General features: G+C 41.5%; 1 protein-coding gene across 1 annotated transcript in view; it reads left to right on the forward strand.

The window, feature by feature from the left end:
- The first annotated feature begins 4,183 nt into the window (after positions 1-4,183).
- The window catches only part of Efcab3 (EF-hand calcium binding domain 3), a 19,445-nt gene continuing 6,460 nt past the window's right edge, over positions 4,184-17,168 (forward strand). Inside the window, exons 1-5 of the mRNA XM_055592678.1 lie at positions 4,184-4,260; positions 6,874-6,950; positions 11,234-11,377; positions 13,469-13,540; positions 14,745-14,865. Of these exons, the coding sequence (XP_055448653.1) occupies positions 4,193-4,260; positions 6,874-6,950; positions 11,234-11,377; positions 13,469-13,540; positions 14,745-14,865 (482 nt within the window). The 5' untranslated portion in view covers positions 4,184-4,192. The remainder of the gene's footprint in view (positions 4,261-6,873; positions 6,951-11,233; positions 11,378-13,468; positions 13,541-14,744; positions 14,866-17,168) is intronic.

Consider the following 17,168-nt stretch of genomic DNA (forward strand, 5'->3'; position numbering starts at 1 on the left):
AGAAGAAGAATGTAGGGTGGTCGTGAGGAGTTGGGAGGAAGGAAGGTGTTATTTAATGAACACAGAGTTTTGACTTTGTAAGATGAGAACATACAGTAGCTGGTATGTAACAAAATAAAAATGGTCAACAATGCTGAACTATATGATTAAAACCTGTCCGTCTAGAGGTTGGAGTGTCACTCTGTGGTAGACAGCACACTTGCCTGCCTTTGTGATACCCTGTTAATCCTCAGCACACCCAAAAATAGAATGGAAGAGCAGGGCACAGCAGTGCACGCCTGTAATCCCAGCACTCAGGGAGGCAGAGGCAGAGGCAGGCTGATCTCTGAGTTCAAGGCCACCCTGGTTTACAAAGTGAGTCCAGGACAGTCAAAGCTACACAGAGAAACCCTGTTTTGAAAAAAACAAAAAATAAATAAAAATAGAATTGAAAGTAGTTGCTTCTATATAATAATTTTTTTTTTTGGAACAATAATAAATAACAATCACTGAGCAGTGGTGGTGCACGCCTTCAATCCCAGTACTTGGGAGGCAGAGGGAGGCAGATCTTTGAGTTTGAGGCCAGCCTGGTCTACAGAGTGAGTTCCCAGACCAGCCAGGGCAACACAGAGAAACCATGTCTTGACATTTTAATTAATTAATCAACTAGAGTTAATTAATCAATTAATTAATTAATTGAGAGTTTTGACCTCTATCTAGGCACTTGGCCTATGCCTGTGGCCCTACACACTTATAAGGCTGGGGCAGGAGGAATGTCTGAGCTTAGGAATTTGAAGCCAGTCTAGGAAAGCATAACAAGGTGCCTCTAAAGAAAATCCCAGTTTAGGGCTGGAGAGATAGCTCAGCAGTTGAGAGCTGCTTTTCTAAAAAACTACTTGTTTGATTCCCAGAACCCACCTGGAGGCTCACAGCCATCTACAGCTCCAGTTCCAGGGAGTCTGAGGAGGACCTCCCCTATCAGTAGACTTGGGGAGGGGCATGGGGGAAGAAAGAGAGTGGATGGGACTGGGAAGAGACCAGGGAGCAGAGATACAAAGTGAATAAATTGTAATAATATATATATATATATATAAATTTTTAAATAATAAAACTTAAAAAAATAAAAGTTTTACCTCTCACCAACTCTACCCAATAGGATCTGACATTATCCCCCATTTTAACCCTTAATATATATTTATTGAGTTAACTCAGAAATTAAACTTCCCTCCTCTTTCCCTTTGTGTTGCTGACCAGAATGTGAGACGAGTTTGAGAAACTTGGTAAAGCTGTTACACACAAACTGCAGCATCCAGACCCAGAATAGGGGACATCTAGAAATACTGTCACTGAGGAAAGCCAGAAGCAGTTTTAGAAGCCAAAGTCTGTGTTTATCTACAACAGATTACAGACCCCCTCCACCCTCCACCCCTGTGCTGCAGTGGTTTTGGTTGTTGTTTGCTTGGTTTTGGAAAGGACCTTTGTTTGATTTGGTTGGTTTTTGTTTTTGGAGATGAGGTCTTTGTAGCCCTTGATAGCCTGCAACTTCCTATGTAGACCAGGCTGGCTTTGAACTTACAGAGATCTGTCTGCCTCTGCCTCCCAAGTGCTGGAATTAAAGGCATGGGCCACCACTGGCTTCGAGGGTTTAAATGCTATGAGAAATGTCAGAACATGAATATTATGGTTCCTGCCTAATTGTCAATGTTTTGTTGTTGTTGTTGTTGTTGTTGTTTTTTCTGTTTTTGCTTTGGGACAGAATCTTAAACTTAAATCATTCAGTCTCAGCCTTCCAATTACTAAGATGCCTGGCAATTTAATTGCTCTATTTAACCCACCTTTCCCACTATTAAAGAATGCAGGTGTGCTGGAGAGCTGGCCCAGCAGGTCAGAGCACTCAGTGCTCTTCCAGAGAACCCAAATTGAGGGCCCTAACCCACCTCAGGTAGTTCTCAGTTGCCTGTAACTCCAGTTCCAGTGGGGGCGGGGGATCCCATACCTCTGGCCTCTGGGGGCATCAGCACGCATACAGACACATGAGATTTGGGGGTTCTTTTTTTCCTCTATTTCTAGACTTAAATTAATGAAATGGTTTTTAATTAATCTTCAATCAAGGGACCTGGGTAAAATGTTTCACTTAAACAAGTTTCAACACACTAAAGGAAATATACCAATATATAATTTGAAGCCAAAAAAAGAAAATTTAAAAAGTCCCCATCTCTAAAGTCTCAATAGGTTCAAATCGTGGCTCTGTAATTCATTTCCCCATGTGCTGCTGGGTACCTAGGGACTACCACTGAACACATTTGCTCTAACCCTGGGAGGAGCCCACACCCTCTCCCTGATCCCAGGCCTGAGCAGCGAGTGAGGTCACAGCTGTGTGATGGAACAAAAACCCTTTGTTGGATTCTTGCTCTGAAGTTCAGATGGTTGGTTACTAACGGCTGATTAGTAGCACAGCTTAAAAGTAGGTAAATATCAGAATTTTATATGATTCTATGCTGAGTTCTTTTTTTAAAAAACAAAAAAAACAAAAAAAAACTATCAACTAGATAAGAGATTGAAGGTATTTTAAGTACTGGTTGTTTTGAGCCATGGGGACAATTTCAGAGCACCTTTCAACTGCCTAAATTATTGAGCGTCTCTGGGATTCCCAGCTTTACGGAAGGTTCTAGATTCTGAACACTGTGATGGAGGTATTTGGAAACAGCTGCTTTCCAGGTTCTGAGGCAAAGACCTGGGGGGGATGATTTCTTGCCAAACATCCTGAAACTTCTTTTCCTCCTGGCTTAACAGTGCTTGCTGATTTATTATTTCTGAGCCGGCAGCTGAGTCTGCTTGCCAGTGAGCCTCCCCATACACTCTGTAATGTGGAGGACTAACTGGGGTGCTAAACCCAGAGGGGCAGCCTGCCTCCTAGGCTCTGGGCTCCATCTGGGCTTCTCGCACTATGCAGAAGCGGAAAGGGCGTTTAACGACCAGGGAAGCCATAGCAAAGAGTCTGCGCAAGAGGCTACCCACTCTGCTTTTATGAGAGAGTAGGGGCTCATAAGAACTGCCAGGGCAGGGGTGTATGTTCCAGAAGGAGATCCTCAGAAAATTTACTTACTATATGGTAGGTGTCTAAGTAAGCAAATATTTTTGGAATGTCCTAACACCTTTTTGCCTAATGTGACATTAAATATTTCAAAATAAATTTTGTCTTTAATTTTTCCAATCTATTTCTATATGCTTTGTCTGTATCATGCTATTTTTAGTTAGTTAAGGCATACAATTTGATGGTTTGCTGTGTGTATACACTGTAAAATAATCACTGCAATCCACCCAACACACCAGTCACCTGCCCAAGTTACTGCAGGTCAAGGCATCTAGGTAAACACACTGTAGAGTGATGCTGCCTTGCCCTACCATTACACATTAGATCTTTACAAGTTACTCATAATGAATAACTGAGGGTTTGTGCTCCTCACCAACTTCTCATGACCCCCCTTCCTACCATGCTGTACTTTTCTGTAGGTTTGTCTATTCTGGATTCTACATGCAAGTGAAAAAAAAAAAAAATCTTTGTGTGCCTGGCTTCTTTTACTTAGCATTTATTTAGGTTTTTTGTTTTGTTTTTGTTTTTGTTTTTTTTAAGACATGCGTGCAGGTGCCTATGGAGGCCAGAAGAGGACATGGATCAATCCTTGGGGCTGGACTGTACAGGCTGTGTGAACAGCCATGTGGGTGCTTGGAAACCGGGTCTCTGTAAGAGCAGTAAGAGCTCTGGACCACTGAGCCATCTCTTCAGCCCCAGCATTTATTTTTATATAAGATCAGATTGACACTATTTGAAAAGTATAACTGTGACAAGAAATTTTGCTTGGAGATCTTGGCACAGTAAAAGGACCTTTCCACACAGCCCTCCAATTTTGCTTATACTTCTAGCTTGAATTTGCATATGATGCCATTTTTTGAAATCCTATACCTTGAGCTGGAAAACCTGGGAGGGGGGTGATGCAAAGAAATGAATGTATAAAAAGGAAGAAAGAAAGAAAGGAAAGAAAAGAAAGAGAGAGAGAGAGAGAAAGAGAGAAAAAGAATGAAAGAAAGGAAAGAAAGAAGAAAGAAAAGGAATAAATGGATGGATAGATGGATGGATGGGTAGAGGGATGAATGAATCTGTGAACTGATCCTTTATTGCATCTTCTGAACTCCAGACAAAGTTTCTGACCACATGGCAGTTTCGGAAATGAAACCAACAACGAAACTGAAGCCCCTAAAAGCACCTGTCTTTTACAAGAGGTAAGAAATAAAGTATGAACAGATTATACAAAGAAGTGTTCAGATAATTAATTTATAAATGTACACTACAAAGACTACGATGAGACAAGTTAGAATATTCTGTTTTGGAGTAAATTTACTTAAAACATCTGCATTAAAGAGTTTGCCATATTTTGTTTATTTTTGTATGTGTGCCCACATGCAGGCACCACGGCACCCTTGTGGAGGTCAGAGGAGCTTATAGAAGCCTGTTCTCCCCTTTTACTCTGTGGTTCTCCAGGAATCAAACTCAGATCCTCAGGCTTGGTAGCAAGCACCTTCCCACTGAGGCATTTCATTGTCTTTTGGAAAGATAATGAAAAGAAAAAAATGAACATCCCTTTTGACTAGAAAAACAGAATTCCCCTTCCCATTCTCCCAAATTAAATCCAGGTATACTAGCTGTGCACGCCCCACCACAGTGCACAAGGGCAATTCACCCATTAGCAGCAACACTTTTTCTCAACTGGCTGCCAACAAACTCTAAGCACTGAGGGCTGAAGTGAGAGCCAAGATGTAGTCATCACACTCTGCTCTCCCCTGAAGGCCCACCCTCTTTACCACTTGGAGAGTGACTCAGCTTTACCACTGCTAAATATGTTTCTGGCGTCTTTGCTTCATTTTGTTTGAAACAGGGTTTCTTCTGTGTAGCCCTGACTGTCCTGGAACTCACTCTGTGGACCAGGCTAGTATCAAACTCTGAGATCCACCTGTCTCTGCCTCCCAAATGCTGGGATTACAGGGGTGTGCCACTGTGCCCAGCTATTTCTGACATTTTTAAAAGAAAGAAGTAGAAAAATAACTTCATGGCAGCCAAGCCCGTTGACACTGTCCCCTTTCGAAACAGTGGGCTCTTTGTCAATGAAAATAGTCCAACAAAGACCAAGACAACAGGCCAAAGGGATCCCCACAGTAGGTGAGAGGTTGGAGTGGGCTGGTTTCATATAGGAAGTCCCATGCTCCTTTGCAACATTATAAAATGGACATTCTCCTGGTTTAGTCCACAGTGAAGTTTGAAATGAACATGGGTGTTTTCTTGTTATTGATGAGGGTTTTTTGTTTTTTTTGTTTTTTTTTTTTTTTGGTTTGAGTTTTGTTTGGTTGTTTGGTTGGTTTTTGGTTTTTTGAGACAGGGTCTCTCTGTGTAGCCTTGGCTGTCCTGGACTCACTTTGTAGGCCAGGCTGGCCTCAAACTGACAGAGATCTGCCTGCCTCTGCCTCTCCAAGTGCTGGGATTAAAGGTGTGCACCAGCACAACTGGCTCCACAGATGTTTTTATTTGTGGTAATTAACAAAAATCTTTGTCCACCTGGCCTTCTGCTTTCTTAGGGTTTTGAGTACATTATATTTCTGTGTCTGCTTACATCTTTCATATAGTGCAAAAATAAACTATTTTTATTTGGAAATGTGCAACAAATACATAGTAACCTCAGTGAGTGAAAACCTGAGTCTGCAGAAGGACACGTTAGGTAATAAAGAGGCAACACAAAAAGAAGACATCGTGTTAGTAAACGCTGAGAAAACAAAACAGGCTAGATGCAGTTTCGTGCCAAAAAGTTGAAAACCGCGCATCTTAGGACCTCGTCACTTCCTTCTATCCCAAGCTACTCTGAAAATAAGTTGAATCGAATACTCTATAGAGGGTAGTAAAATAGACCACAGTGAGTATATTGTTTAACCACAATATTTAGTATTCCTTCAAGTGTCACTTTATCACGTACTTCTTGTAAAACCACAAAAGCTGGGGCTGGAGAGATGGCTCAGCAGTTAAGAGCACTTGTTGCACTTCCGGAGGACCCGGGTTCAACTGCCAGCACCCACATGGCGGCTCACAGCCATCTGTAACTCCAGCCCCAGGAGATCTGATGTCCCTTCTGACCTCCTGGGTACCAGGCGTGCACACTGTACACACACAGACATGCAGGCAAGACACGCATATGCACAGAATTACAAAATAAAACTTCCTAAATGTTTTAATAAAAAAATACAACCACAAAAATTAGAGCTTCTATGTTTTTAAACTTTTGTTATTAGAATCTAAGGACATTTCAAACAAATTTATAAGAGCGAGGTATAGTGGCAGAGGCCTATAAGCCTGGCATTCGGGAAGATGGAGGCAGGAGAGCAGGAGCTTAAAATCATTCTTGGCTCCCTGGTGCATTTGGCTTATCCCAGGCTACATGGAATCCTGCTTCTAAAACCTTTTTGATTATTTAAATAAATTTGCTATTAAGTAACAATTAAAAGAATTAAATTTCACTTGCCATATTATAAGCAAAGCTTATAGTTTTGTTTGGGGGGGGGTGTTCATAAATCATTGCAAATTTACACAAAGCATCCTGGAAGTATTAATATTTTCCCTCCTATCCCAGACTTTGCCTTCATGAGGGCATAATGTTACCCAGAGTTCTAACTTCCCAGAAATGTAGGGCAGGCTGCAGTTGTTCTCATCTTCCCATGCTGTCGGCAGATATTAGCAAGTGGTAGGTCTGCTTACGTTCTGTGACTCCCTGCACACTGCAATGCTGTCGCCATTGTGGCCAGCAAACTCAAAGATTCCACACCTGGGTTACATCTGCCCATGTCTCTTCTCAGAGATAAAGATTTACAAGGACGTCTTCCAGGCTATTTACAGCACAGAGAATGGAAGCTGAGCCCTGCACAACTAGAAGGTAATGAAAACCATCCTAAACATTAAAACCTAACAGCATCCCTCCATGCATCTGTGGACTTCTGTATCATTCATTTCTGAGACTGTATCTTATAGCTAAAGATGGCCTAGAACTCACTGTGTAGCTCTAGCTGGTCTAGAACCCATAGCAGTCCTGTCTCAGCCTCCCAAGTACTAGAATTGAAGGCAGGTGCCAATTGCATTCAGCTAGCTCATCCTCTCGTGCAAACACGAGATTTCAAGGAGTATCTATATTATCCTATCATTTAAGAGAGGGGAAGAAATATCCTATCATGTAAGGAGGGGAGAAATAAACTTTTTAATAATTTTATTTTATATGCATGGTATGAGAGTGTCAGATCCCCTGGAACAGAAGTTACAGACAGGTGTTAGCTTCCATGTGGGTATGGGAATTAAATCTGGGTCCTCTGGAAGATCAGCCAGTGCTTTTAATTGCTGAGCCATCTCTTCAGCACAGAAATAAATTTTTAGCCAGGTATGATGGCACACCTATAACTCAGGAAGCCAATGCTTAGTTCAAAGCCAGCCTGGCCTATATATCAAGAGCCTATCTAAAATTAACAAAATTAACTATTTGCTAGATTGAAGGAGGATTACTTTCAAATTGACATCTCTTAAGAATGTAATCAGTTGATTTCCAAAGTGATTGTGCAAGGTTACATTCCCACTAGCAGTGGAGGAGGGTTCCCCTTTCTCCACATTCTCTCCAGCATGTGTTGTCACTTGAGTTTTTGATCTTAGCCATTATGATGGGTGTAAGGTGAAATCTCAGGGTTGTTTTGATTTGCATCTCCCTGATGACTAAGGATGTTGAACATTTCTTTTAAGTGTTTCTCTGCCATTTGATATTCCTCTATTGAGAATTCTCTGTTTAGCTCTGTACCTCATTTTCCAATTAGATTACTTGATTTGTTGATGTTTAACTTTTGAGTTCTTTATATATTCTAAATATTAGCCCTCTGTCAGATATAGGGTTGGGGAAGATCCTTTCCCAGTCCGTAGGCTGTCGTTTTGTTCTGATGACAATGTCCTTTGCTTTACAGAAGCTTTTCAGTTTCATGAGGTCCCATTTATTGATTGTTGACCTTAGAGCCTGAGCTGTTGGTGCTCTGTTCAGGAAGTTGTCTCCTGTGCCAATAAGTTCAAGGCTCTTCCCCACTTTTTCTTCTAACAGGTTTAGTGTGTCTGGTTTTATGTTGAGGCCTTTGATCCACATGGACTTTAGTTTTGTGCAGGGTGATAAATATGGATCTATCTGCATTTTTCTACATGTAGATATCCAGTTAGACCAGCACCATTTCTTGAAGATGCAGCTAGTCCTGATGAGACCTGATAGGCTAGGGTCAGGTGGAAGGGGAAGAGGACCTCTCCTATCAATGGACTGAGGGAGGGGCATGGTTGAAGAGGGAGGAAGGGTGGAATTGGGAAGGAACAAGAGAGGAAGGGCTACAAGTGGGATACAAAGTGAATAAATTGTAATAATAAAAAAATAAATTAAAAATTATATAAAAAAATAAAAAATCAGTCAGCCAGGCCAGGCTGTGGTGGTGTATGCCTTTGGTCCCAGCATTCAGGAGGCAGAGTCAGCAGGATCTTTGTGAATTCGAGGCCAGCCTGGTCTACAGAGTGAGTTCCAGGAGAGCCAGGGCTACACAGAGAAACCCTGTCTGGAAAAAAACAAAAGAAATGAAATAGTCTTGGTCAAATATTCTTATCCAGATAGCTTGTAAGGGTGGTAAACAGCAAATCCAAGCTCACGTATTAATCAGCTAATTAAACAGTATAAACACAAAGTGTGGCCTGGCCAGCGTGGCAACATGCATCTGTAACATCAGCATGAGGGAGCCAGAGGCGAGAGGAGCACCGTAAGTTTGAGGGCAGCCTGGTCTACATAATGCTTGACAAAAATAAAATAAAGTGCCAGGATTTCTGGCACGGTGTTTGAAACAAACAAAATGATCATGATGAAAACTGATACACTGTCTACATGTCATTGGTCCAAGTAGCAAACATCTGTTTAAGCCAATAGTGTTCCAGGCAGAAGAATGATAGACATGTTCCTGCTCTGGAAAGAGATCTACAAGGAAAATACATAGTTAAACCACACAATTATTGAGTTGTTTATGCTAAATTATAAAATGACCTGAGATACGAGGGAAGTATAAAATGTTATAGGACCAGAACAGAGTGTCCTGACTTGGTCTTATGGGGCAAGAAAGGGAGTATAGAGAAAACTGAATGATGAGTCAGGGGAGAATGCAGGAGTGTGTTCCAGGGAGAAAGAACAGAATCTACCAAAAAAAAAAAAAAAAAAAGAAAGAAAGGAAAAGCATTATGTGCTAGAAAACCTCATGGAGCTAAAAAGATGGCCCAGGGGACGGGAGCATCTGCTGTACCTTCGGGCCTGGACTCAGATCCCCGCACCCCCAGCTCAGGGCTGAGGGAGCCAGGAGGTTTGCTGGAGCTTGCTGGATGCCAGGCTAGCTCCAGGTTCCATGGCAGCCCCTGTCTCAAAGGGTAAGGTGGGACGAGCTAGAGCAGGATGCCTGCCATCCATGATTAGAGGTGAGCGTGCCCATACACACACATGTGCATTCACCGCACATACAGATGCCCCACACTCACATACCAAAAAGAAGAGAGGGAAGAGGAAAAGGAGAGAGAGGAGAAGAGCTGACAGAGCACCTTTACCTGCTGATGACCTGAACTCTATCCCCAGATCCCACACAGTGGAAGAGAACTGACTCCTGCAAATGTCTTCTCACCTCCATGTTCATGCAGTGTCACATACGTACATGCACACACACATACCTACATAATACACACACATATACATACATACACAGATATACACATACATACATACATATTCATATTCTGTCTCCTATCATACTCATAACCCAGTTATTTACAATTTGGGGGAACTAACAAGGCCTGTGAGGAACAGTCCCTGTAGGATCAATAAGGATGCAGATATCAAAGCGTCAAAAACGACACTAGAAAATGTGGTAATTGTAGCATTCTCACAGCTTTCCTATGAGGAGTTAATTTATTCGTTCTGTATGATTTGTTGCAACCCTCAGCCTCCAACATCTCCTGTCTGTGCTCCCAAATAACTTTGCTTCCTACTTCCCTGCACAGAATTGAATGGAATTCCCAAAGTGTATCTCCCCGAGTCCACACCTCACCCTTTGTGTGCATTTGCGTATGTGTGCATTTGCGTGTATGTGCGGTGCGCGTGCTGGGGAGCATGCCCTCCTCCACCTTCTTCCTTTGAGGCAGGGTCTCTCACTGAACACAGACTCGCGTTTTTCAGAGGCTGTCTAACAAACACCAGCCGTCCCGCCGTCCCTGCTCCTGCCTAATAGGTGGCCACAGCCGGCCTTTATGTGGGTGCTCGGGTCCTTAGCTTGTACAGAAAGTGCTCTCCTTCACTGAGCCATCTCCCCATCCCCTATCTTCCACTACTTTTTTGAATAATTTAAAAATCATATGTTTATCCTAATGTAAAATAGACATCTATGAGTCTATACTGATAGAAACAAAGAAGCTAGGAATGCAGGTCAGTGGTAGAGCAGCTGCCTAGCATATATTAGGCCCTAGGTTCAATCTCCAATATTGGAAAAAGAATGAAAACTAAGAATAATTAAATATTTCACACAAGTGGAGACAAATGTCCAAGTAATGGCAATAAAGTGAGAAAACAGATAATACAAATTTTTGCTTTGCTTTGTTTTCTTGATATGCAGGATCTGATGTAGCCTAGTCTGGCCTCAAGCTCACTACGTAGTAAAGGCTGGCCTTGAACACCTAATCTTCCTGCCTCTACCCTCAAGTGCTTAGATTATAGGCATGCACCACCTTGCCTGACTCCACATTTAGTTTTTCTACCAATTACTTCTTGTTCTACTTGAGTCTATAATTTCTACTTTATTCTAATTCAAATCCCAAGAAAAGACTGCATCTGTCTTTTTAAAAAAATCTATTATTCATTCTCTCCATATTTTTTCAGAACACAATCTTCAATTGAATATTTGATCTCTCCCAGCCCTATTAGCATATGCATTTCTCCCCTCCCCAATCCCCATTTTGAGACAGTCACACTCCGTAGCCCAGGCTGACCTAGACATTACTGGTTAGACCCAGTGGGCCTCAGATCATCAGATAATCTTCCGAGTGCTAGGGTTGTAGACATGAGCTACCATACCTGACTGTGTTTCTTCTTAAATAACTGTCATGACTAACATAATTCCATTTCCTCAGCCTTCCGTAATGCTTACAACTTCTTCACCAAGGATAAAAGTGGCTGCATTGATTCACACGGATTGATGTGCACCTTAGCTAAACTGGGGATGAATCTAAGCATGTATGATATCTATAATGAATTGAAATGTGCTGATCTTGACAGTGAGTATTTTGACCTATTTTCCCATAAAATATTTTTATGAATATCTCTATTTTATCATTTGTATCTTATAAGTACAAGAAATAACTCTCCCGTATTTGTCAAAAGTATATCACTGAACATTAGGGCTGTCTCCTTTGATCTATATTTCACTTCCCATGGTTTCAATTAACTGGGTCACCTGTGGCCCAAAATTACTAGTATTTGTCTAAACTCTTTCAAAAAACACAGTAATACAATGTTCTATAATATTATATTGTTGAAACTGGACGTGATGCCGCACACCTTTAATCCCAGCACTCAGGTGGCAGAGGCTATATAGAGGACCCTGTCTCAAAAAACACACACACACACACAAACATACAGTGTATTTTTATAATCATTTTGTTATTGTTGCTGCTAATCTCTCACTATACCTAATTTATCAGATAAAGTATGTCACAGAAAAAAAAAAAACATAGTAGATACAGGGATCAGTACTGTGGGGTTTGTAGGAGGTTTAGTGTTTGGTTTTGGTTGGTTTAGGGATTGAGATTTGTTTGTTTGCTGAAACAGGTTCTCATTCTGTGGCCCAGGCTGTCCTGAAATCTAATATGTAACTGACAGCCTGTTGTCCTGCCAAAGGCTAGGATTGTTTAGCATGAGCCACCACACATCTAGCCAAGGTTTTAATGCTTGGGGGTCTTGAAATAGAACTTCTGTATTCCCCATTGGGAACTACTGTCTTCATGTATGTTTCTCTTTATAGCAAGGGGGAGGGTATATGAGCTAAACAAAACTTCGTGAGAAAATTCATGTGTGGAAAGCAAGAGTGGCTATCTCTACTTATTGCCAAATTTAAGTATTTGCTATGATGCTCATTTTGGAGGACACCTTGAAGGAACTGAGAGATACAACTACATAAGCAGCTTCACAAACAGCAGAACACCAAGAAAACCTAATCCCACTGCTTCATTTCAACAGTAACAATACAAATCTCCTTTCTGTCAAATTTTAAATGCCAGAGAAATTTTATTAGTTAGTATTTTAAAGCCTATATGTCATGGAATTTGTTTGTTTTCCTGTTTGGGTGGGGGAGCTTTTTATTGTTAGTATTTGTTTTTTTGTCTTGTTTGAAGCAGGGTCTTAATACATCCCAGGATTTCCTCTGACCAGTCGAGGTCCGCTGTGAACCGCTGACACTTTCCTCTGCCTCTCTAGTGCTATGGCATGTACCTGGAGTCCAGGCTAATGTATTATGTGGAATATGTTTTCAGCATATTATTTCTTCTTGCTCCTCATCACCCAACTGCCAGTGAATCGAGGTCACCAGATAACTAAAGCTATGGCTTGTTTCCACTAATGCTGCCAGTTTGCTTTTTTTGTTTTGTTTTGCTTTATTTTTCAAGACAGGGTTTCTCTGCGTAGCCCTGGCTGTCCTGGAGCTTGCTTTGTATGCCAGGCTGGCCTAAAACTCAGAGATCCACCTGCCTCTGCCACCCAAGTGCTGAAATTAAAGGCGTGCATCACCACCACCCAGCAACTGTCTTTTAATTTTAGAGGCAATAGGGTGCCAGAGAGGAACATGTGAAGAATTACAGTCTCTGCCAAAAGATAATAGTGGCTAACAGCTTTTGCTGAATGCTTACACCTTGCCATCGCTTCTGTTGGCTGCAGGGGACTGTGTGCTTGTTGTAAGGTCAAGTCATGAAGACTGATATACTTAAGAAGATTATAAATTCAAGACCAGCATGGCTACATAGGGAGGCACTACCAAAATAATCTCTTTAAGGAGGACAGAAAGGAAACCAAGTTTACCTGAGCACCTTTTCAGCTGCAAATATGCTGATTTTAAGTATTAGGTGGCTCAGGGTACTTCAGCTTTTATACTTAGAATACATTAAACAGTTAAAATGCATTCTAGCTCAGCATCACAAGAGGCTGAGGCAGAAGAATTGCAAATTTGCAGCGAGTCTAAGCTATATATAACAAGCACTCTCTCTCACTCTCTCTCTCCTTTTCTCTCTCTCTTGGTTTTATATATGAGTCATGTATTTAATATATTATATGAATGTTTAGAGAATTCTTGTTCTGAGCTCAGATTCCTGTTGCAGGGGATGGTAAGATCAACTTCTCAGATTTTATAAAGGTGCTGACAGATAAAAAACTCTTCATCAAGGCTGTGGGTGAGTAGAATCACTTAGAAGATGGTTGGGCAGCTCTTCCCACTGCACAGAAAACACTATTAGCCCTCCAGTCAGACAAATCCAGAAAGATGCGATTTTTCTTTGCACTACTCCCACAAAATAATATCAAACTGAGAGTATCAGAATACACCAGACAGCCAAATCCTGCAGGGACACTGTCTTGTCTCCAGTGAGAACATAAGGAAGTAACAGATGCAGAAACTTTAGTTTTCCTCTTTTTTTAATTTTAAAATCCATCTCTATGTGCAAGGGTACCACGCCTCGTATGTCTGTGTCAGATCACCTGGAACTGGAAGCACAGATGGTTATTGGTGTACATGGGCACGGGGATGGAACCCAGGTCCTCTGGAAGAATAGTCAGTGCCCTTAGCCACTGAGCCATCTGTTCAGCCCCTTGTTTTCCTTTTATAGTGTTTCAATTCTTAACCAAGCACAGGCACTACTTCTAAAAGCATTCCTTTTATACCAAAAAATAAATAAATAACAACTATTTCTATCACTTAGAGAATTTACCGTTTCCACACACTGAGGGGGCCTCTTCCCTCAGTGAGAGGCTGGGAGGTTAGAGAGCACATTCTCACCTGTGGTGATCCGTGCTATGCACACCAAAACTCACCAATCTCTCATGCTGTGTCTGAACTTACCAGGCTGCCTTGGAAAATCTAACCACTACTCATATTAATGTTCTCTAGGATTCCAGATACCAAACCCCATCTGTGGTTTTGAAGGCATAGCCATTTAATTTAAGCCATAGACTGTCCCCAAGATAAAGAAAAATCAGTGCTAGCAAACATCGTAGCAGTAATGAGCATTTCTCTGCAAACTAGAGATATTAAGTCCCTTTCATAGAAGAACAAGACAATTGTCTCCAACATATTTTGCATGTAGATGCTAAAGTTCTGCTGTATTTACTTAGGAGTCATTGAACTATGATTGGTCTGTCTACTCCATAATCAAAATGACCTTTCTACCAAATAAAACAGTTTTAATGTTTTACCATTTTGCTAGTCTCTGGTTTCATATATAAGATTATATATTGTAAATTATAAACTTTATAATTTTATAATCATGCTCTAAATTCTCAATAAATTTTTAACAGATGGCTTGCTCAGAAGACATTTTGAGATCTCTCTCTCTCTCTCTCTCTCTCTCTCTCTCTCTCTCTCTCCTGTTTCCTCTACAGTTCCAGAAAAGAAAACGTGTTTAGATCTCGCTAATAACCCAGGGATCTTACTGTTTGAAATCCTGTCCAAGCTTGTGGAGACCTCAGTGCTGCACAGGAAGGATATAATAGAGTTGGTGAGGTAAGCGTCGCCATGGTGAACGCAGCCTTCCCAGAAGCACTCACAGAGGCTCTGCCACCAACATCCTGCGCCACAGAGCTCCATCTAAAAGAGCAGGCCACATGCCACGACACGCTTGCTTGTTTCCAACTCGTGACTGATCACACACTATCCCAAGGCTCCACTGTGGGCATAAGACATACAAAGAAAATAGCCATCCCTAGCCCAAGACAGAGCTGCCGGAGCACAAGCTAGAGCTTTTCTTCACTTCTCAGTCTTAGCTTCCTCACCTACGAAGTGTGAGTGTGGTAACAACACCTGCCTTAAAGGCATTGGGAAATGATGCAGAACACGTTGCTTAGCGTTAAATGACACATGAGTGTTACTTCTTACTATGGAAATAAATAGAAAAAAAGAGGATATGCGTATTATCTAACATGGTCCTCACCTAGAGTCTACACTAGCACAGACAAAACTTCTGGACAGAGATCACATTCTTGCCCAAGAATCAAGCACTAATGTTAGCAAAGTGACCTGTGCTCTTGTTGTCCTGCACACCTAGGTGGTCAGGACACCTTAGCTGATGTTGCTGGGTTTATTGAAATTGGATTGTGGTTATTTATTTGGTTATCTTGGGAAGTTGTTGTGTACCTGCTGAAAAATTTCCAAATCCTAGGAAATAGAGATTCAAGATCCAGAAAGCCGTTCAGGTCCTTACTAGATTCAGTGGGGGGAAAAATCTTCTCTAAGGCATGCTGGGATCAAACCACCAAAATACAAGACATGGTGGTGATGCTTTTAGTCTGGCACTCAGGAGGCAAAGGCAGGTGGATCTCTGTGAGTTCAAGGCCAGCCTACTCTACATAGCAAGTTCCAGGACAGCCGGGCTACACAGTGAGATCCTGTCTCAAAAATAGATAGATAGATAGATAGATAGACAGACAGACAGACAGACAGACAGACAGACAGACAGATAGATAGATAGATAGATGGATGGATGAACGGATAGATCAGAAAAAAAGCACAAGACAAAAAAATTCTAAAGAAAAAAATCAAATTTATATATAAAGAAATCCCTATTACTTCTCTCCAGAAATTTCACAAACTAAGAGAGAATGTAATGGCTTGTTTAAAATGTTAAAAGAGAATTCTCACCAACCAGGAATTCTATACCTAAAGATGCTGTCCTTCAGAAATGAAACAAAACGAAGGACTTTGGCTTTCTGGGACAAGCACTGAAGGAATACATTGCCACCAAGCCTGACAACTTTGTTCAATCCCCGGGACCTACACGGTGGGAGGAATTAACTCCTGCGTTGTCCTCTGACCCACATACATAAGCACACTGCGTGCATGTTCACGTGACTGCGTGCATACACACACATGAAATGAATAAGTGCAACAATGTCAAAAATTATAAAAAGAGACCAAGATGGTCATTATGCAAATGATAAGGGAATCAATTTAACAGCAGGCAATAACTGGGGCTGCGGCTCAGCATCTAGAGGACTTGGGTGGCTGGCACGCACCAGGCCTGAGTTCAGACTCCCCACACTGGGGAAACTGGTCATAAGCTTTCCAAAATAAAAACTGAAAGGAGGAAATAGGGCTGGTTTTATAGCTGAGTGATAGAATGCTTACCTAACGTGCACAAAGGCAAAGATTTGACCCCCGAACAAACAAAACATTCATGTGATACAAATGAACATAAATTTCTGGCAGGCATAGTGGCTCATGCTGTGATCACACCACTCTGGAGTTTGATGCAGAAGAGACACCAGGAGTTCAAGGCCAGCCTCAGCTACAAAGTGAGACCCTGTCTCAAAAAAGAAAAAAAGAAAAAAGAAAAAAAAAACTGACTTTTAAAATTTAGCACAAAGTACTACAGTAACAGACGCAGTTTTCTTCAGTGGTATAGCCACCAGTGAGGAATCCATGGTCTTGTAATAATCCCTCACCCAGGACCTTGTAGGCAATACTAACGATACACATTGAAGTCTCAAGCCTGAAAGAGAAGGGAGGGAGGTAAGGACGAGAGGAGAGAGGAGAGGGAGAGGGAGAGGAGGAGAGAGAGGAAGAAGGAGAGGAGAGGGAGAGAAGGAAAAGGAAAAGAGGGAGGGAGAAGGGGGAATGAAAATACAAAAGAAAGACAAGATAGAAGAAGAGGGACTAAAGTGGGAAGAGAAAGGGGTTCTGAGGGAGCCAGAAGGGAATAGGAGAAGGTAATGGAGTGAATATAATAAAAATACATGTAATGTATGAAATTGCCATAAAACTATTATTATTATTATTATTATTATTATTATTATTATTATTATTATTAT

Source organism: Psammomys obesus, unplaced genomic scaffold (assembly GCF_907164565.1).
Source record: "Psammomys obesus unplaced genomic scaffold, mPsaObe1.curated_primary_1811, whole genome shotgun sequence".
Classification (NCBI taxonomy): Eukaryota; Metazoa; Chordata; class Mammalia; order Rodentia; family Muridae; genus Psammomys; species Psammomys obesus.